Consider the following 22,763-nt stretch of genomic DNA (forward strand, 5'->3'; position numbering starts at 1 on the left):
ATTTATGAGCGTTCTATGTTCAAGGAGTATAACTCTTGGCAGCCATATAATTGATGTTGGGCCCACACTGTTCAATGTAGGATTAGGCTTAAATGAATTCTTCTAATTAGGTGGTATTTGTATCTCCATCGATTCTCGGGCTCAGAATTGAAGACAACAACACTCCACATGCATCCCTCTCATTTTCGCTTCCCCCATTCCAATTATACCAAATGTGTTGGGTCATTTTGATAAGCTCCTATTGAACAGAAAATTAATTACTTAAAACAAAATTGCCCATAATTAAAACACGGCTTATTTCTTTGTCATTGAACACTTGTCCGAAGTTTTAATTATGTAGGCCCAACAACACTAAACCATCCTATGTTTTATTTCTACTCATCCCAAATCAAAGAAACTGAATATGTCCTAAAGAAATTACAATAAACATATAAATGAAATATGATAATCAACTCGTGAAAATGAGTACTTCTCCCGTCCCACAATAGGAGTCATATTTAGTACGAGCACGTATTTTAAGAAATATAAACAATAGTGGATTAGAAAAATTAGTGGAATATGAGATCCACTTTTTTATATTAATTTTATACTGCAATAAAATATGAGTGAAGTAAGTTAGTGAAATGTGAGACGTACTGACCATTTATAGTAAAAGTGAAATATGACTCTTATTGTGGAACGAATCGAAATGACAAAATGTGACTCTTATGGAATGAAGGGATAAAAGGTGATGAACTCATTTGCAATCAAACCCTAATTTAGCAGTCAAGCCCGCTTGCATAGTGTCCCCAAATAATATACACCGATAAATCATCTGTTCAAATTCAAAAGTGATTATAAAAATTAACAGACAACACTCACATAGAAGTGAAACGGTCACAAAGAAACTGCTCATACATGCCATTGTAACTAAAGACAAAAAAACACAGCTCAAAATGGCTACTTTAAAGTTTGAGATATGTATATCTTCGTTCCGATTTCCACTATATACTTGTGTTCTTGCAAGAGGAATCATGTCCTCAAAAGTCTCACATCAAACTATGCATTCAGATTCTCATTGCCGATCTCAATTTTCTGGGCAGGTTTGTCACAAATTCATCCAAACGCGCGGAGAGAACTGCGTAGAAAATGAGGATATAAGCCTACCACTAATAGCTTAGGGAAATTAACATGTAACGTGTTACGTAATGCAAATGCAAAGCACCAATATATAAGTATAGATTGACTTCAGGTGTTGGTAAATGATTAAGGGACCATTTACTAGTAGTACTATTTAGGATTTACAATATACATGATTGAGTATTTTACAAGGATTTCTGCAATCCAGTAAAAAGTAAGGTATCTCGCATAGTAAAAGTAATCAAGGGCTTTAGGATATCGCAGAATTTTCAATCCATCTTAATAAACAACAAATTAGCCTATAGTACTATTTTTGTCTATCGAGCCATATCCTGAATTGTAAACGCCCCTAAGTGCAGAAGATGTCTAAAACTCTGTTCAAACTATTTAAAACTAACAATCAAAATCTGGACCATTAGAATAGTGAGTCAGTTAGAAGCCTTTTTCTATTCGTCTTGCAGGAATTGAGATGGGAACTAGGTTCACTAGCAAAGGATTCACGACTGAACTTGATATGAAAGACACAAGCATCATGGAAAGAATGACGATATGATCATGTCAACAGTGATGAAGTGGATATAAACTCACCTTGTCCACGCCCTCCAAGTCACTCACTCTCTGCAAGCAAGATGAAGAGCTCCTCATCAGTTATTGCTCCCATCTCCATGGCCCTTTCTAAAGCAGTGCAGCCTCCACCATCCTTTATAGACGCCCGTGCACCTCTGGTTAATGTGTGGAGCAAACAAAGTGAGACTACCATCTGATAACGAATCAATACCTTCACAGATAATATACACAACATATGAAATGTGATGTATGACATTTTTTTTGGAAGATGACATTATTATTTATTATGAAATACGGGAATGGCATGTTACTGTTTTGAACCTTGCTTTACAGTGCATTTGACGGTTAACAATATGAAAAATGAACAGTACAGAGCTTCGAATAAAACCAATACCCAGGAACTCATCTTTAAGGAAAGACTGTATGTATGATACTCTTCTTGCTAGTTAAACCAGGCAATAGAGTATAGATAAACAAAGATCTTTTAATAAGGATTGAAGATTACTATCATTACTTTTTTGTTAGAGGATTACCTTCTTAGCAAATACTTTGCCATCACATTGTTTCCCTTCATGATGCAATGTTGCAGAGGAGTTCTGCCATGATAGTCATGCTTATTCACCTCAGCACCTAACTGCAACAACAGCTCCAGCATAACCAAACTTCCACCATGGCATGCCAAATGCAATAAAGAACAACCCTGCAGACAGCTACCGGGATCACCAGAAGAGTTTATCCTCTCGCATGTCGCTGGATCGGACTGTTTTATTTTAGTATCATGGGAGCATTCATTTGAACCCATGTCATCATTGTGCGAACCGCAGGCAACCATGTCTTCGTAGGTTGAGTTGACTATATTATGATCTGATGCTATAGTGAGTCGATACACTTCACGCAGATTGTTGCTTCTAACTGCCTCCCAGATGGTGGAAGCAGACAGATTTCTGGGTGTGCCAGCTTCTTTATTTACAAGCAGTTTGCCTACATACTGCATCATTGTAACCAAAGACTCTCAGTCTTCTAAAAACAAGTTGAAAGCAACGTGAAAGAGAGGAAGGACAAAAATATCACAAGGATGTAAGACCAAATACAGTCTTTCCATATCAAGTCCCTTGTGCGACAATCAAGCGGAGAGATATTGGCTAAATCCTCATTGTACTGCCCTCCCCCAACAACAAAAAAAGAAAAGCAAGGACAAGAATATCCATATCAATTAAAGAAAGGACTCGTCCCCCTAATCATGCCAATTATGAACTATTGAATCTTCCTGATATGCATTCCTTTCCGAAGTGCATGCACAAAAGAAAAGACTATTCCTACCTCAATTACCATATCAAAGTTAGGCAAGCACATGTAATTTGTTTCCATTAGAATACTGGGGATATTTCTAATAGTTAGTGTACTGTAAAAGATAACATAAGCAGGATTTCTGAAGAAATATACCTTTGCTTGAATGTATAACTCCTTTTGATGAGATGTATCCTCTGGGCCTGGTTTGGTAACAGCCGGGCCTTCACTCTCCATATTTCTGCATTTAGTGATTTCATAAATCAATTTGGACTATTGTAATCAAAACAATTTGGAAGTGATTAGTAGTTTCTTCATAAAAAAAATTAACTAGAAGTATAATGTGTGTGGGGCATACTGTCAGTCCCAAGTCTCCATGGTATATTTTACCAGGTTGAATCAGTAGAACTCTGCAGATTACCTATTTTAGCCGGTTCTCCTCGGACCTAAATAACATGAGCCAAGCCTCCTCTAATTCTTCACAGTTCACATCATCATTGTTACTGTTACCGCTATTATCTAATGTTAGTTGTGCAACCCAGTATCCTCAAAAAATTTCTCTTCATGAATTATCCTGAATGTGTACTTGTGTATATAGTTTAGTTCTTTTGGGAGTGTTGCAGATTAAGTTTTCATTTCCTAGGTTATAGGTAGATATTTCAGGTATGCCATTTTCTTGTACAGTGGGTAAACCTTTTTGTATACTAAATTCCGTTTCTACCTATATTTTCCATTAATAATTTAGGAAACACCATATTCAGTAATAAATCAGAAGATAGTCAAGTTTCAGGTAGAGGTCCTTGTAACCCTCTTTACGTATGCACTTTGGTTGCAGTAAAGATTAAAGAAACTTACAAGTTTTTGTGCAGAGGAAGCAACTCCTCCCAGACAGAATTGCAGTATGTATTACCCAGTATCTGGAATAATTCCAAGACAGTAGGTTCCCAAACTTTGACATCCAAGGTGACTGACCTAATCTGTAAATGGCAGGCAAAGAATATTTAACTTTGGCTAACGAGGATATGGAAACTTGCAATAGAGAAAACGAAGTTCAAGTACATCTGATTTTAAACCAAAATACAAATGTCATACTCCCTCCATCCCACCATAAGTGAGGCGTATTCCTTTTTGGGCCGTCCCACTATAAGTGAGGCATTTCCTTTAATGGAAAAAAAACACTCTATCTCTCTCTCCTACCTTTTCTCTCAACTAAACACTACTACCTAAAAACTCGTGCCAAAAAGAAATGTCTCACATGTAATGGGACGGAGGAAGTATCTTTTTTCTGTTTTTGGATAAGAGACAATTTTATTTTTCTGAAAGTGAAAGAATTGTTCAAAAGGCCTTAGATGTTGAGAACATTCTAAGTACAACATACAACTCAGTCGCCAACTACCTATAATGCAGTAAAAGCTTCAAACTCCTTACGATTTAACACCCACCAAACAACTCTAAAACTTAACCCTATCATGCACCTATTCTTAAAATTCATCTGTATCCTAAAAAATCAAATCGTACTCCTTTTAAGCCAAAAGTATCACCCATCACTTCCCCATTTTTCTGATAAAGCCTCCAAACTTAGAGAAAAACAAGAAAGTATGGTAACATACACAGTAAGCCCAATCCCCCAGAAGTCAGTCAGTATACATAACTTATTACCAAGATTGTTTGAAATATTTGAATAACATTTGTTTCATTTTACATGGAATAGCACAGATTATGTATTTTCCAAAGATGTTAAACTAATTCAGAACAAAGAGAAGATCAAATACGTAATAACTAAAACAAATTACAGAAAGAAGTACATCAATAGATATTAGATCCAACAACATTATATCCAAAGGGGATTAAGTATATACCTTAGATATGTGAACTCCAAGATTACGATGGATCCCTGAGCACTCGATGCATATTAATACGCCAAGATTCAGAGATGCCCAATCCGGTCCTGAAGCACTGCATTCAGCACATTGGTCATTCCCAGGAACTTCTCTCAGGATCCTGGAGACAGAATCAGCTCGGTTGACTCTTGTGTCATCTGAAGTGCTTCCAGCAATATCAAATTGTTGATTAAAAGACGCACCGGAGGTATCATCACCAATATTCCCCATATCTAACTGTAAACAAAATAAATAAAGAAATGCTTTCGTTAAAAGAACTGCACTTTCCATAAGACATTTCAGACAATTGATTTACAAGTCTCATAAGTATACACTTCACCTGGTGCAGGTGAGAATTCAAGAGGGATGCAATGACTCCTCTGATTTTGTTCATCCAGTCAAGCCTATCAGCTTCAGTTTCAGCCTATCTCGGCAAACAAAAGATGAAACAACTAATGAGTGATGGACTATCAATAATACATCTAATTCTCCAGTACACAAGCGTGACAATTCGCAAGCTAAATTTGTCCTATCTAACATAATTTCCAGAAAGACGCAACATAACAGAAAACAGAAATTAATGATGGCAGTGGTACAAAAAATTAAAATTTCGAACATCAATGTACTTGAGCATTCTCAACCTATTACCTGTAATGTGTAAGTTTTGATTGGTGAAATTATTCGAAAGCATAGTCGTAAATCAGTATCCTCAGCATCAATCTTAATTGTTGAAGTACGCAAATCCACTGTGCTACAGCCTAAGCTTTCTTCACCCATAGATGATTCTCGGTGGTGCCTTGATCGGAATCTAGCAAATACACGATGATTATTCTCAGGTGGGTGGGAAGGATGCAGTGAAGGAGAAACCTGGGAAGTAGATGAAATTAGCATGACTACTTCAACGAGAAGGTGCTGAAGCATACTACTCGCCAGATCGAGTGGGCAGAAATAAGATATACAATTTCTTGTCAAATTTTGTAGAGAGGTATTCAATGGACAGAAATATTTAAAATTAACTGACAGTTAACAAGCACAGACCCAATTCTAAAAGGGATTTCATGTTCACAAACTAAATAGTACTGATTGAAATCTCAAAACTCAGGTTTATAACTCTACACTTCATGCTGGCATGCTGAATGCAGATATACATAAATAGCAGTGCTCAAACATTCACATCAAAGTGCACATAGAGAGCATATCACAGGAACAAATAGCAGGTGACTGAAAAAAAGTAGAAATAAGGGACACAAATATGACACATAAGAAATGCAAATCATTGATTTGAATATCACAGTGTATAGCATACCCCTGGTCTGACACCTTTGTTTCTGTAATAATATAAAGTCCCCTGACTGTCAAGTACAAAGAATCTCCTCTTCCAATCTGCTCTGAGGCTTGAAGATCTTTTTAAAAGATACCCCTGCTTGATCGTCTGGACCTGAACAAATGAAATGGTGTATGATGTTTCATAAAGCATGAAGCATCATTTTTCACTAGTAACAATGCTGGGAAATTAACATTATGTGTTCAGATCCATTGGGTGTAAAAATGAATCCGTGCAACAGCTTGTGTTTGGATTATAACATAATTTTGATCATTCCGTACAATTTAATACTCCCTCCGTCCACAAAAAATAGTTCCATTTATGGACGGCACGGGTTTTAATGAGAAATTGGTAAGGTAAGAGAGAAGGAGAAAAAGTGGGTAAGGTAAGAGAGATAGGGAGAAAAAGTGGGTTAAGTATGGGAGAGAGGGAAAATGGCAAAATGGGACTTTTTTTCGTCGACGGAGGGAGTAAGAATCAGGAAATCCTGCTACCATATTCTCTGGCTCAACCCAGACTAGATATGAGTCACAACTGCACCTCTTTCATAGGTGAAGCTCTACAGCGTTAATATCATCCATAAACTTGACAAGCATAGTCAAATTTAAGACCCAACAGTAACGAGGAGTAAGTTCTTGCTCTGAATAAATGTGAATATTCATGTTCTTGTCTCTTCCTTGTCATTTAGATTCATTCAATTGCAAGTTTTCTTCCCCTAGTGCGGGGTAACTACTGATGAAGATGCTGGAACTAGCATATCCGTGGTCTGTGTTGTAAAAGTTAACCAGGCATAGCCTCTCCACGGCAGGTCTGGACGTTGGTCACTCATGCATTTATTCGTAAGTAGGAAAGTACTCAATTTCTGATAACAAACTGTTAGCAACACAACTCACCTCACCTTTAGAAGTGGCCAGTATAATTGCATCCTTGCTCTTATAAGCATCCACGCGGTATCCATTCAACCCAACAGCATTTGAGGAGGTTGCCAAATTATTTGATGCCTGCAACTGGTTCAGCTCTGATTGTGTCCTAAACTCCTGGATCCTTTTAGCAAGTTTATCTTGTTCTATTTTCGCCTGCTCCTTTGATTGCTGTGCATATGTCAACACCTGAACTTGTAGAGAGAATAGCTCTTAATCACGATGAGATAAACCAGAATAGCACATGCATAATGTTTTGTGCGCGTATGTATGTTTGTGCATAAAATAAGATGAGAGAGTGTTCCTGCAGAAAGAAGGAATAATCTAAATGATTACAACACCTAAGACTTCACTAAAGAAAATAGATACTAAAATATTTACTGTTGTATCCGAATGAACAATTCAGGAAAGATTGCATATATCATCTTACAGCTTTTAATAAATTATTCCTAGAGAGCGCTGGAAGGAAAAAGATTTGCCACTATGATCTAACAACTTTAAAACCAATTCATCATTTGCCTTCAAAATAAGACTTCCACGAGTTAGGATGATTACCGTACCTGGTGAATGAATGGCTCCATTTGGTTCAGTAGGTTGAACCCCTATAAACATATATTGACATTTTGCTCAGAATATACCAACACCATGCATGAGCAATAATAAAAAGTAGTAAACTGACAACATACCAATTTGTAGTACCGTAAGTGTGCATCCATAATTGCACTAAAAGATTCTAAGAACTCAAATTTCTTTTTAGCTTCAACATTCGTGAGAGCATTTACCTGAAATTCTTAAAATCAAAGGCAAGATAGCTCAAGTGATAGCTTATGAAGGAAAATTCGTATTAAAGAGTGAGAGGATCATTTGATCAGTATACCAAATTAAAGCGACTCCTTTCAAATGCTGACTTTGAGTTTTGTAGGTCCTGTCACATAATTAGCAGACAAGAGTCCATCATTTAAAGGTATTATAAGTTTAAGGTATAATTCAAGCAAGTCTATATATGATAATATGATTGCACATATGGCTACCTCACTCAATTAATATGACAAAGTAAAAGAAACCATGAAATGCCACCAAAATTGCATGGTAATGTGAAAGAAACCAGAGAACCCAAAGTTTAAATCACAGTCCATTTAATCAGTGAGACCAAGACAGGTCTTGCTCTTAGAACCCTGATGGGGAGTACAACTTAACATGCCTAATCAGTTACATGCTTCATCCATCACTAGCTAAGTACTCCTATTTTTTTCTATCAATTTCCCAATCCAGTATTGCAAGAAGAACTACCATGAGACACATAAAAAAGAGGTGAACCACACGTACCACTGAGTCACTGACCACATCAAGGTGAAAAGATATTTAAATAGCTCACTACCCCAACAGTCAATTAAAATTTATGCTGTTAAAAATACATGTTTATACGGGAAGCATTTTTTTTTAAGAAATAGGAGAGTGTTTCACTCTTATTGATATGATACCTTAAAAGATGCATGGAAATCTGGTTACGTTAAAAAAGAGAATGGTTTTCACAAAGGTATATTAGATGAGATTAGTAGTGCTGCACAGATATTATATTAGTGTACTCTAAGATTTGCCAACTATGACTCAAGAAATCATGCAGCAACAGTAAATATAAGATTACCACAGAGAGTGCATTCCACCTAAGTTCCAGAGGAAATTTGAAATCAAAAGACCACGGCCCAAAAGTTATAAAGAATAAACTCCATAACAACGGTGTGTCAGCAGGAGTAGTGATAGATGAAAAAATGATTATGTCCATGTAAGTTCAAGCAATAAACATTTACTGAAAGATGATAAGCGTGATATGAGTATGAAGGAATTAGAAAACATACTTCTTCTAATTCAGCAACAACTTCATCCCGTGCTGTTTTCTTCAAAGAAGAAAACTTTTCCCGTGACTGACAAAACCAAAGTCAAAGAAAACTTAAAGAATAGTAACATAAATTGCATGTCTAAAAGAAAGTATCACAATACCAAATTCAAAGTACATAACTTGGATTTCACATTGGTATTATAGGTGCCAATCTAAATTAGCAACGTGTGGGACTTTGACCTGATATAGACAATGTGAGGTGCAAACTTGAAATATGTGTCTCTAAAGGCTTGAAATAGGATTCTAAATTTTGAAGGTCATGAACAATTGAGAGAGGCAAGGATTTCTTGTAATATGGACTTATGGCTAGCTGGGTAGTATCTTCACCAGGTACATAGTGATGAAGAGGTGTAATATCTGAAGCAAAAACTAGCAATGCAGATATATTTAACTATTCCAGTAAAAGTTGGTCATTTTTTTATAATAGAACAACTAGGAGTCGTTTTATCAATGAAACATACAAGCATAAGAAGCCTGAACTGAATAAACTATCAGTGCTTTGGAGAACCAAATTACAACAGAAGCTTCAGAAGTGGTCCTGTGGGGGGAGGGGTATTGGCTGTTTGGGGGAGGGTATTGGCAATTTGACTATTAAAGTTTTTTAAAAAAAAGAACAACGTTAAGCATCAAGCCTTTGGGTCATTGGAATTCTAGCAATGACGTTTAAATACCTGGTCATACGTATATATGGCCTTGTCAAACCGGCGACGGGACTCCTGCAGGAGGAAATTTGTAAATAAGTATCATATAACAAGATATAATACTCCCTCCGTCCCATAGTAGATGTCACACTTGGAAGATGGCATGGGATTTTAGGAGATGTTATTTTGTGTGTTAAGTGATGAGAGAAAATACAGTTTTATAATTGATGTGAGAGGGGACTTTTTCCAAAAGAGGAAATGTGGCATCTTTTATGGGACAAACTAAAAAGGAAAGTGTGACATCTATTATGGGACGGAGGGAGTAACAATTAGCAGATTAGATATACCATTGTATCTCTCTCCAAATTTGATCTAGAAGCCAAAACCATATCATTCATTCATTCTACTATTAACTAAGAGCTGAATGCTGAAAGAAAGCAGATGCAAAAGGTTACTTGCCTCACGGATGCCCCACTTAATTACTTATCAATGTCAGATGACAGGCTATTTCCTCTAGAAATGCCATATCAATAAGGCAATGAGGATTCCATTCCTTCCACTATTTAATTTGATACAGGTCTTTTTTTCTAACACAGATCTCAGTTCCATCATAGAGGCTAGTGAAAGTGATAAACAGTTAATTTTTTGACAAATGAAAGTATAAACAGTGTATTTTTGGCAAATGTAATGCTACGAACTTTTGTCAAATTAAGACACTTCTTATAACCAAAAGATAATATTCCACGTGAAGCAAACAACTAGAGAGAGTATTTTTAAGTCTTTGATAGAAACATAACTTATAGATCAAATTTGGAGAGAGATACAATTATAATCATTGGTGGATGGGGCCTACCTTTGCATCTTGCAAATCTACAGACAAGAATTGAGACAGGCGGTCCACAAGAACATGCTCAACCTACAGTACAGGATATTCATCATCTCTCTAAATAAAAGAATGGGATTTACATTTTTGGTTTCATACAAATAATTCACATTTAAGAAAACATAACATACTCACTTGAGAACGGAGAAATTCCTTGTATGTAGCAAGCTCACGTAGCGCATTGATAAATTTTGATAAAACTGGACCTGTCAGAAAGTCAAGAAAAGGCAACAAGAAAAATACTCAAAACTCTGGAGGCCGTCACTCTCTCATGATACAAGAGAAAATCTCTGGAATGGCATTACCACTGTACTAAATTCATCAACATAACTCTAACAATATAACAAAAAAATGTTAGGGACGTTTGAGAAAGGAGACATGCTACCAGATAAAAGATCCTTTCTATTTATTTAATCATAAAAGATGGATCTTCTGTCTTCTGCAGAAAGCGTATGAAGTCTAATAAAAAAATGTATGGCAACAAAAACTAGATGCTGCGCATACATAGAATAAATTTCTCCATTAGACATAAAATGATATAGTTCATTATAGGTTTAAATTGGCTGCATGAGTTTAGTGTTTGTGGGGGTCGCATAATATTTCTTCTTCAAATGCACTTTGCATACCTCCAATGGATACTCCAAGAAGATCATCAAGCCCACCACCAAAGGCTTCTAACGATGCAGCAAAGCTCATGTCACCATTGAATGCTTCACCTAGCATATCCCTACATCATATCCCCAATTCAGAAAAAAATGCCTTTCGCAAATTAATGAAGCATCTAATATCTGGTCACAGCCTTTCTCCAGCATCATGTATGTATGTTAACTTTCGGCCAGATGAACAGCAAAAAATACTGACACATGACCTAGGTTGCGTCCCATGAAGATAAATAGATAAGGAAAAATTTGGGCGGAAGTAGGCATGGACAACTTTTATCATTACCCTCGGCTTTTCGAATCCATCAATTCCAGTTTAGCATCATATATAGCACTATGGTGAGCTATGCAATATGCAAAACACTACGCCTATCTCTATCAATCAATTTGAAGGGGTGGCCATTACGCCATTACACGGTGCCAATATCAGGAACTAAGAGTCTGAAAACCATAATAACAAATCAAGGATGAACTACAGTGTTCCAAATCTTCATTGGAGATGTGTGTAAACCTTTGTTTCAAATGGATCGAGCTATTCTTATAGTCTAACTACCAGCATTCATAAATCATACCTATGAGCTCATCGCCCCACAACCAAGTTTATCACGAGTTCCCTAAATCAACACACACACACGGTATATGTATTCATGAATGTAGAGCACAATAATAAAATTGGAGATTTGTTAGCAGTGCAAGTTAAATTTAAGGTAGAGGAAATTTTCTCACGTGTACTTCTTACAGCTTTTGTACAACTTCTGGCATCGATCTCTTAACTCATCCGATGTCTGCTCCAGAGATCGCACCTAAACATCCGTCTCCGAATTAAACGAATAAAAAAATATGGAAGTTCTCATAAATTAAGCAGAACAAAATATAGGTACGCAAGTATTTTGCCTGTTTGTGGAACATGGGGGAATCGTCTAGCCTGATAAATGAGGCCATGTTTCTTCGTCGAGGAGTTCGGAGAAAGGGAAATTGAGATCTGGCGGGGAAAGAGAACTATGAAGCGAGAGAAAGATGACGAAACGACGTCGTTGTAACAGAAAAGGTTTCCTTCCTTGGTGACGCCAGCCTGTCGGCGAATGCACTCTCACTAATTTGGTGCCAGATTCAAGCACAACTCAGGTAAAATGTAGTCGTATAAATATTGAATTATATTAGAAAATCCACAAAATATTTTTTTGAACATTGAAATTTTAAGAAGATTTAGCTCCCATATTTGTCGAAACGTTTGTTAGTTTTATTAAAGGATAAATGGCTGGAAAAACTACAAAATTTGATTTGTTAATTGAGAAAGGATAAAGGTACATAAAATTTTTGGATATATTCGCAATTACCATGACAAAAAATTCATCGTCTATACAATGTGTAATACATTATTGATATTTTTAATTGTGAAAATCTAAATTTTATTAGTATTTTCTTAATAATTTTAAAAGTTAGATTTTCATAAGCTAAATTTTGCAAAAGCTATGCGCGGCTCGCTAATGATAGTGTAGATTCATTATTTTATTCTATTTTATTTATTGAAGAAGGGATAACTTATTCTTTTATCAGTTATAAAGTGGAAATAGATACTAAGTTAACACTCCCTAATTTTCAAAACGATGCATTATCAATTTAAAACAATCCTTCTCGAATTTGATAGTACATTCACTTTAATTACAATTCACCAATTTTTAAATATAAATAATTAAATTATAGTTATAGTCTAATAGGAGTAGTCATGAATTCATGATAGATGTATATTAGTACATATTTTATCCAAAACTGTTTTATATTAATACAATACACAGTGATTTTTTCGTTTGTATGTAAGTATATAACTACTCAGAGAGATGGTAGTAATAAATACTACTACTATTTTACTATATTATCTCTAGTTATTTTGCTTAATTTTTAACAACCAATTTAGAATGAAAATCATTTTCAATTTTTTGATCATGAAGGATTGCGGTGAAAGCATTTGTTTTGTTAGATAAATATTACTACTACTATGAGTTCAAGCATTGCTGTATTCGAATCATGAATGAAATTCTATTTGTTATTATCTTATTCATGAATTTAATTTACTTATTCACAGTTATCATTTCCCACGCAATAATTTCATATACTTGATTTCGACTTTTTGATAGGCTATAACTTCTTTACTACTATCATAGATTCATAGAAACAAGAATCATATTTATCAATAAATATAATATAATTTCCCAATTTATGGGATTATTATAGTTGGGCTTCATGACACCCAAACAATGCAAAGTCATCCCCGCCATTTATTAATTAAAGATCGTTGTATTATGCTCCTACCATATTACATCCGTCATTATTCAACCTATAACAAAAATATTAACATGCAGAACTTTATTCACAGTCAAATTATCAAAAAATCAGCATGAACAATTAATTAGTATGATACGTATAATTTAAAATATGAAATTATTGAAAAGCTTTATCCGTTTTCAGGGCCCAATTTGACATCCACCAACTCCACAAATTGAAGACAAAATTTGCCCATGACAGAAATGGACCACAAACCCAAGGAAATGTACAAATATGAGCCCATATCTATGACGTTTCATTTTCCTCTGCAAATTATATGCATTTATTAGTTAGTTGAGAAAATTATTAAGATAAGTTACTTTATCTAAAAATTACTAAAATAATTTACAAGGATGTCGCAAAATACATTCTACGGAGTACAATATTTTTCCGGCCCCACTAACCTTTATCTTGTACAAACAATATTGTGGGCATGTTAGAAGATGTATGCTAAATTTTCGATATATTAATATTTTTCAGTTCTAACACTATTAATTAAATAAGTCGCGTGAAGTTCCAAAATTGTTAAACATTTGTGAAGTGTGAACTCAAGTTAGTTTAGTCAAAGAGATGCAAAATTCAATGAATTATTGAGCTATACGGAGTATATTATACGTAGGCATAATTGTAAAACACATATACTATAAGATTCTCCTCGTAGTTTAATTATCTACAAATTGACATTAATTAAGTACATGGAGCTTAACTCGTAATGGAGTTTAGGAAAACAAATTATCACATAAGACAATATACGGAGTGCGTAACTTACAGTACTAAGTTTGTATGCTAAATTTTTCACCTAGTTTTAAAACCCAAAGATTGGTCCATTAACGAATTCATATATATTCAGATAATAACTAGATTTAAAATAATTACAGAGACCAATTAATAGTTACTATTAGATTTGTTGATCTAATGACTTTAAATAATGTGATATATATAGAATTTTATTTTTATTGATTTTGGAAAATTGTATGATTGTCAATTGTATTTAGATGACCTTCCCTGAAATTATTTAAATATTTCTCGTAACATATTTTACGCTCTCAGAGCATCTCCAATGCAAATAGGCCAGCCACTATCTCTCCCTGCCACGTCAGCAGCACTAAAAATCAACCTACCACATCAGATTTAGGCCAGCCATAGGCCAGCAAACAATAAAAATAATTCAAAATATACTATATTTACGGAATTAAAATTACGATTAAATTACGGAATTAAATTTACGACACATAGACGGGAAAATTCATTAATTGCATTAAAAAAAAGGTACATAGATAAAAAAAAAAATTACATAATACAAAAAAAAACTAACGGCGTGCAGTCCTCCGTGCCCACAACTCTTCAATTATATCCTTTTGGAGTTGAATATGAGCATCCACTTGGCGCATGTCGGCAAATTCCTTGAGGCGGCCGGCTTCATCGAGAGGTACCCCACGTCGTACGCTAGGGGTGGTCGTTCCGTGACTTGGACCGGCTTCATCGTCATTGGCCCAACTAGTCAGTTGTACGCCTTCGTCTTCGACGATCATGTTGTGCAGGATAATGCAGGCGTATATTATTTGGGAAACGCATCTCGACATCCCACAAACGCGTTGGACCCTTAATTGCCGCCCATCGAGACCGGAGCACACCAAATGCGCGCTCCACGTCCTTGCGCGCCGACTCCTGTCGTTCCGCAAAGTAGGCCTTCCTTTCATCACTTGCGTGCCTGATCGTCTTCACAAAGACATGCCACCTAGGGTATATCCCATCCGCCAAGTAGTAGCCCATATCATGCCGGTTGCCGTTGGCCACAAATGAGACGGCTGGACCGACGCCCTGACACTTCTCGTTGAAGAGGGGAGACGAGTTCAGGACGTTGAGGTCGTTGTTCGACCCGGCTACCCCAAAATACGCATGCCGGATCCACAGCCGGTAATCAGCTACGGCCTCGAGGATCATCGTGGGATTCTTTGACTTGTAGCCGGTCGTGTAGGCCCCCTTCCAGGCAGTCGGACAGCTCTTCCACTCCCAATGCATACAATCTATGCTGCCTAACATCCCGGGGAACCCATGCTTCTCCCCGTGCATCTGCATCAAATTCTGACAATCTTGGGGAGTAGGGCTTCGAAGGTACTCCTCACCGAAAATGTTTATCACGCCCTCACAGAAATACTTCAGACATTCCAGGGCAAGTCGACTCACCGATGTGGAGGTACTCATCCCACATGTCCGCCGCGCCTCCGTAGGCCAACTGCCCGATTGCCGCCGTGCACTTTTGAATAGGGGTGTGGCCGGGTCTGCCAACCGCATCGTGCCTGAAGCGGAAACACAGATATCGACGCTCCAAAGCGTCAACGATACGCATAAACAACTCCCTGCGCATTCTAAAACGCCGCCGGAACATGTTTGCGGGAAACCGCGGGTTCTCTGAAAAGTAGTCGTCATACAGCCCGCTGATGTGCAGCTACGTGATCCCGATCAATCACTGCTCGGCGGTGGACAACCCGTGGAGGGCGAGGTATCGCCTGCTGTTCCACCCTACGCATGTACCGCTCCATCTCGCGGTTCATGTAGGCCTCCATAGCCTCGTTCATCCTCCGTTCGTACTCCTCAGCATCCCCACCACTACCACCACCGCTACCACCCGCGTTACTCATCGCTCGATGATGCTCTTGTACAGAAAGTTAGAGAGAGAGAAAACTCGTTAAAACAAGCGGTGCAAATGAAAATGAAACTAAAATCGCGTTTATATAGGTTTAAAAAAAAATTAAAATTAAAATTCGGCGCTGGCCGATCGGCACGCCACAATGGCGGCCAGCGCATCGGCCAGCCACACGCGAACGGCTAGCCCTGACCGGTTTTTTCGCCGAAATGGCGCTAGCCTGCTCCAATGGTTCGGCTAGCCACGTGAATCGGCTAGCCGGCATTGGAGATGCTCTTATTCTTCATGTATACTTCAAAATCTTTTTATCATATTAAATAAATTTGTTTATGAAAAACACATCTTTTAGAAAAAAGAAATTTAATTACATTGATTTATAGTATACAGTAATTTTTATATTGATATGCATGTGTACATGAGGGATCACTACGATGCCACCATATATTGGATAACACCATACCACCAATATAGTCCGTTAGATCTTATTTATGGACGTCTAGGATTAAATTTCGTGAACAGAACACGGACTGCAGTCTACTGTATTAGATATTGCAGTCGTGGTAAACTGCAATATTGTTGTGGGTAAGACTGCAATATTCAACGAATAACACTGCAATCTGGTAACGTAAAATTAGAAATTTCCTATTTTACCCCTCTGAGTTTTTACACGTGGCAGCATGACAAGCACACGATTTTCAGATCTAATGACCTAAAATGATGGTATGATGTTACAATAAAGAGAATTGTCATCTTAATACATCCTTGTATACATGTATTACATAATTTACATTATTATAATATGATAAATAGTATATTGATATTGATATTGTGCAACTGCGCCAATTAAAAAAATGTAAATCCGTAAAGTTAAATTGTGTTTTTACTAAAAGCACTGTATATAGATTTGAGTTCACTCTCTTTGTTGTGGCTGCTTTTCTTTTTTTGTTTTAGAAATGTTATTATTTTCTTTGTTTTCATTCTATTTTTTTTATAATAAAATGTGAGTAAAATAATAAGTTAATTAGTTGAATATAAAACCTACTTAACATTTATAGTAAAAATTAGTAAAAATGAACCTAATAGTGAGAAAAATGCAGTGAGAATTGCATTTATCCACGAGAAATAAGAATTGCGCACAAATACATAAATATTATTAATGAATGTATCAGTACTAATATAATATTTGTGCACTGTATTACTTTAACGTGAAGGAGAAAATGATCAATCATGATATCACGCATCCACTTAACTAAAATCCATGGAGTAGATTGGAAAATTTAGTAATGGAGTAGTGTATATATAATATATTAAGAATGATTTCCCAACTTGTACTGATACAATTATAGCATGAAAAAAAGAATTGGATGCTAGTTTGATGGAATTAATTGAACAATAGAATTTCCCAAGTTATATATATAAATGAGAGAAAATTAATTTGTGGCTGAAAATAACCTGGTTATAACAGAAACACTGTGCTACTCATCAGCATGGTCTCATGAGGTAGAGTAGCTTAATATTGTAATGCAACTTCGACCATTTACATGCTTCTTTTTGATTTAGTGCATCTTTTTTTATATATATTCTAATGCCGACGACTAAAACGTTATTAGTTATTAAACATGCTATAGCTAAGTTTTTAATTGATTTAAGCTCCACTTGCTCGAACATATTAATTAGCATATCATTATTTTTCGATATCTTTAATATTTATATTATTATGCCTAGTATGAGATATCTTACTATGCATGAGAATACGTAGCAAGTTTTGTTGTGACATATCTATATATATTCAACCTTTGGTTAAAACTTAAAATAATAAAAGAAAAAACATGAATTCATTTATGTAAATATATGTTCTTTAAACTCAATATTAACAAAGTAGTGAAAATGAATTTATTAAAAATCAGTAAGGTGAAGGCTGAATCTGGGATTACTACATGAGTTGGGAAAATCATCTTGAAAATTATGCAGATTGGTGTCGGAGTTTGTGAAGCGTTCAAATCTCTCAGACAAAAAGAAGTTCCCGAGGGCCCTAAGCTTCAACTTCACTCTTACTTGTGTGCTGAATATTGCTCTAACTGGTCTATGATCTGACAATTTTGATTCCACTCTTTCATAAGAATGCTGCTTCACTCCTTCACCTTGCCATATTATTCTGTCACACCTATTACAAATATATAACAATAATTAATCTTTAAATTTGTGTTCATTTATCAATAAAAAAAGTTACCATGCAGGAGCACGTTTCTTTTCGCCCTCAAATATGCCGTAATATTCATCTGAACCAGGATAGTATTTATATGTTGGCCCAAAATTTATGTTTCCCTCGTGCCAACCTTCCAATACTTGCCCTTCCACCAGCTCCATCCTTAGCTGAATTTGTCACCAATTTAATAATTTTGTTAATATTCATTACTCAATAAATTAATAATTAATTATATTAAAAACTATATAGCTAATCATACTTGATCATGTTCCAATAATGCATTCCAGTCTCCTTCATAAACTAGCAGCCTTGTGGTTGATTCAGGCAAGGAGATCCTGTAATTTAAATCTCCAAGGAATATCACCCGGCTGCACCAAAAGAAATCTCAACCAAATAAATATAAATATAAGATGAATAATTAATGGTGTAATGCAGAATAAATTATGTTTAATTATAAGCAATTAGGGCAATGTTTATTCTTCTTTGATTAAAGTAGAGTAAATTAGCCGTATTGTAACATGCCTGAGAAGAAAGCAAAACAATTTATTTCTTTGTTTCAAAAACAAACCATATAATTTTGTTCCGAGGTGGTTAAGCTACCAATTAAACTAATTAGTGTCGAAAACAGTCAAACAAAAGCATTATTATTTATTTACACTCCATGTGATTAGCAAACCTAAAGTTTAATTCGACAGACGGCTTGAACGATATTGACAAGATTAAACTTATAAACCAGCCAATTAGTGTTGGGTTTATTGACTATTCTTGATCTCATTTTGGAATTTTCTCCTTGTCCTAATAGATGAACAAACACTAATCAAGTTTAACGATTATTAATTCGTAATCAATTGTTTGTTGTTATAACGAAAAGATCATTTAATTTGTCCTAATAGATAAACAAAAAGTAATCAAGATTATAATACATGATTATTCACTAATCGGTTGTCTGATGCTATAACGAAAAGATCTTTCGGATGCATTGTCTCTTCCAAAATCCACACATTTAATTAGTGTTTTTCAAAACAATAAATAAATAAGCGCATATATATATAAATATACCACCATAAATTGACTGTGATCAAAATTACCCTTACCACCTATCAATTAATTTCAACATGTTATAGTCATATTCTTTTGTTTTTAACTATTTAAAAAAATTAGTTACTTTTTATTTTTAATAAGTTTTCTAGTACAATAGATGCATACCATTCCTGAACCGCTTGTCTTTATTTTTCTTGAAAACATGTATCGTCCACTACCAAGACTATTAGCAATCCGTATTATATTAACATGTTGCACAAATATGTGGCTCAAATTATTTTAGGTTAAAAAAAGAGAAAAATATGTGGTTCAGATTATTTTAGGTTAAAAAAACAAAAAAGAAAATAAAGGTTAATAGGATTACTATTTTGAATTGGAAACGTACTCATGATGAAGAATATCCGTGGGGAGATGAAGTGAAGAACCACTGGAAAAAATGGTTCTTGATAATATTTCTTGGATATTTGAGTTTCTATATTTGTGATGGGCTTCTCTCCCACCTGAAGCCAGATGACTGCACACAAAGCAGAAGCTTGTTTCATGCAATCGAAATCTTACCGACACAGAACCCTGCACCAACAAATTATATTAATTTCATGCAAATTATATAGCTGGCTAGGTTTGAATTGATGATGGAGGAGTTACCTTATTTCCTAAACAACCCATTATGCCGCAGCCAACGCAGGAGACGCTGGGGTTTCGGATGTAGGGCCGGAGCTCAGCCCGAACCCAAACCGAAATTAGTATCCCAACCATTTGCTTACTGATGATGCATTTGAAACTCGAATATTGTTCATTTATTTTGTGTTTGGTGTCTATTTTCATGAGAGCAGCTCTTATTAGGGAATTCCACTTTATCGAAATCTTGCTCTTCTCCGATCCCAGCACGTTTCCCGCTCTCAAAGGCACCACTTCTTGAAAACTGATCATGTCATGCCATCTTAATTAAATTCTAGTCAATTGTGTCGCAACCTTTAAAATTTCTATTCATTTATTAATTAAAAAAAATGAATTTTACCCGAAAACGTAGATATCGCAGGGGCTCGTGTGGTCTATCAAGTCATCCACGGCAGTATTTTCCGTTGGTTCAACACCTCCAACGTTCCAAGTGCTAACAAAGACCCTTTTATTTCAATCATAAAAGCAAATGACTTTATTTTCTTTATCAAGAAATGAATAGAAATTAAAAGGTTAGACGACCACCGAGCCAACACACGCACACTAGCTCTATTACATTTATACGTACTTGTAATTTGGTGTCTCCTCGTCGGAATCCTTGAGGAGTGTCGCAGTGGGAGCGAAGCAAGGTGGGATATCCATGAAGGAATCGTCACCGGTGGGATAATCGGCGACGAAGTTGTTGCCTCCCAATCTCTTTTTGAAGATCTTGCTGGCCACTAACCTCGGCCACAACACCTGAATAATCAAGAATTAGTCATAATTAATCTGTGTGTACATGCTGTTTGTAACAAAGACGCTTACTTCTCCTTTGATTCCAGACATGACGATCAATGTTTGACGGCTAAATGGTTATAATGATCGAGACGTAGTATTTGGAGACAAAGAATACAAGGCTCATCACAGTTCAATCGTGTATATTTGAGAGAGAGAGAGAGAGAGATATGCAAGTTGGAATAGAAGAAAGAAGGTAACTAAACCGAGTGACGTATGTGGTGATTAAGGATTGATCAAATGAGCGCCGAGGAAAGAAAAAATAAGGTGTCACATAATTTATGTCTATTTCGCTCGTACAATCATAATCGTTTTATTTATTCAATTTAAATAGATTTATGCAATTTGTCTAATAATTCAATACAATATTAGTAGTATATACATAAACCCTTGATTCGGACCCGGCATAGGGGGCAGTTCCACAAAGAACTTTAACGACTCCAAAGCATATCAGTTGACATCACAAAATATATCGGTTTTTTATATTCAGTCAAGAACTGATATTAATGAATTATCGAAATGATACTGAGTCGGGAATTGATATGTTTTGTGATGTCAACTGATATATTTAAAAGAGTTATGAAGCGAACCATCTTCTATGCGTATATATTGGTGCGTGTATTTTGAGTTACAGTTAGTGGGTGGACAGATACGAAAATTTTAAAATGCACGTTAACGTTACGCCATATTAGTCCATATTGGGATGAAATAACAAGAGATGTAAAAATAATTAAGCTGATTTTGAATATATAATAGTTGTCACTCTCAACACCCACAATCATGTTTGTTGAGCTGATTGGAGGAATATTGACATTGTTGGCCAATAGAAAAAAAGGGATGGGTCATTTAACTTATTTTAACAGACTTATATAAAATACTTTTTGTAATTTTGCGTGGTGGAATTTGAAAGAGATGTGATGGTGCATTTGTCTGTATTTGTAATGAAAAATTACAAGTAGCATTATAAATATTGGCATGCACAAACACACTGCCCCTACATGAGGAAACCTACCTGTAGCCATGTAGGTGGACTCTATATATTACCTATGTTTAAGCCGAAAATCAAAATATATATTGGAACTAATCTTGATTAGCGAAATCTTTATGCGCTCATCAAAATATTGTCTATTAGTGGCATGATTTTAATTTCATCAATAAATATGTTACACATCTTTAAGTGCAATGGATTGAGTCACTCACTTAAATATCTATCTAAGTGGTATAATGAGTGAAAGAGATAAAAATGTACTAGCCACTGCACAAGTTGAGGGAGATTATGTGGTTTTGAGGGGTTAATCCATCAAAGTTTTTGTTGTGAAATGGGACTGATCCATCCAACACCATTTGACTTACAATTTTTGTCATCTTCTATTTGGTTTTGCCTGTCAATATTGAACTGAATATATTATACTTAGTCTCTGTTTTGCATTGCTGTGACCCAAGCCTAGCTAGCTACTCTATAGCTCGATTAATTAATTATACTTAACTAATTAATACAGCCTCTCTATTGTAATTTCTAGGAGATTATCTCCTCAGTATTATGGAAATTAGACAATGGTTTACGTGTATGGAAGTAAAAAATTTTACATGCATGCACGAATGAATATCAATTCACAGCATAAGGAAAAATAATGAGAAAATTATATTATCAGTTATACCGAATGTGTAACTAGTTAATATATAGATATCACTCTAGTAATATACTACTCCTTATACTACTTTTCTACTCCTATAAGACTCAAAGAAGAATCTTCTTGTAATTAATTAATTAATTTCCATAGGGGTATAATTTAAGTAAGTCATGATAGATGATGTTTATGTGTAAATTATATATATGTTGATTTTTTTATGAAAATGATAAATGCAAGAATTATTGTTCCAGATTATTTATATATTAACTAAGGAGAAAAAGATTTTA

The 22,763-nt window shown here is 35.5% G+C and overlaps 2 protein-coding genes across 3 annotated transcripts; both read right to left on the minus strand.

Annotated features, from left to right (window-relative positions):
- Positions 1–739: 739 nt before the first annotated feature.
- LOC125207205 (ADP-ribosylation factor GTPase-activating protein AGD4-like) lies at positions 740–12,286 on the minus strand. Of its 2 annotated transcripts, none has more exons than XM_048106448.1 (20): positions 12,072–12,286; positions 11,904–11,980; positions 11,145–11,245; positions 10,654–10,724; positions 10,489–10,551; positions 9,666–9,710; positions 8,954–9,019; positions 7,975–8,022; positions 7,784–7,879; positions 7,658–7,699; positions 7,071–7,286; positions 6,160–6,291; positions 5,502–5,720; positions 5,194–5,277; positions 4,833–5,090; positions 3,829–3,950; positions 3,130–3,214; positions 2,220–2,674; positions 1,708–1,841; positions 740–1,117 (listed from the first exon to the last, which is right to left on the minus strand). In XM_048106448.1, the coding sequence occupies exons 1-19, from the start codon at positions 12,117–12,119 to the stop codon at positions 1,727–1,729; spliced, it is 2,343 nt and encodes a 780-aa protein (XP_047962405.1). In that variant the 5' UTR covers positions 12,120–12,286; the 3' UTR covers positions 740–1,117; positions 1,708–1,726. The 2 variants fall into 2 exon arrangements, with proteins under 2 accessions (XP_047962405.1, XP_047962406.1); XM_048106449.1 differs by having other exon boundaries at positions 11,917–11,980; positions 12,072–12,285.
- A 5,676-nt stretch (positions 12,287–17,962) lies between these two features.
- LOC125208125 (type IV inositol polyphosphate 5-phosphatase 9) lies at positions 17,963–21,060 on the minus strand. Its single transcript, XM_048107684.1, has 8 exons — positions 20,876–21,060; positions 20,640–20,809; positions 20,412–20,516; positions 20,039–20,315; positions 19,779–19,963; positions 18,612–18,720; positions 18,377–18,519; positions 17,963–18,310 (listed from the first exon to the last, which is right to left on the minus strand). The coding sequence occupies exons 1-8, from the start codon at positions 20,894–20,896 to the stop codon at positions 18,043–18,045; spliced, it is 1,278 nt and encodes a 425-aa protein (XP_047963641.1). The 5' UTR covers positions 20,897–21,060; the 3' UTR covers positions 17,963–18,042.
- Positions 21,061–22,763: the final 1,703 nt, after the last annotated feature.

Source organism: Salvia hispanica, chromosome 2 (assembly GCF_023119035.1).
Source record: "Salvia hispanica cultivar TCC Black 2014 chromosome 2, UniMelb_Shisp_WGS_1.0, whole genome shotgun sequence".
Taxonomy (NCBI): domain Eukaryota; kingdom Viridiplantae; phylum Streptophyta; class Magnoliopsida; order Lamiales; family Lamiaceae; genus Salvia; species Salvia hispanica.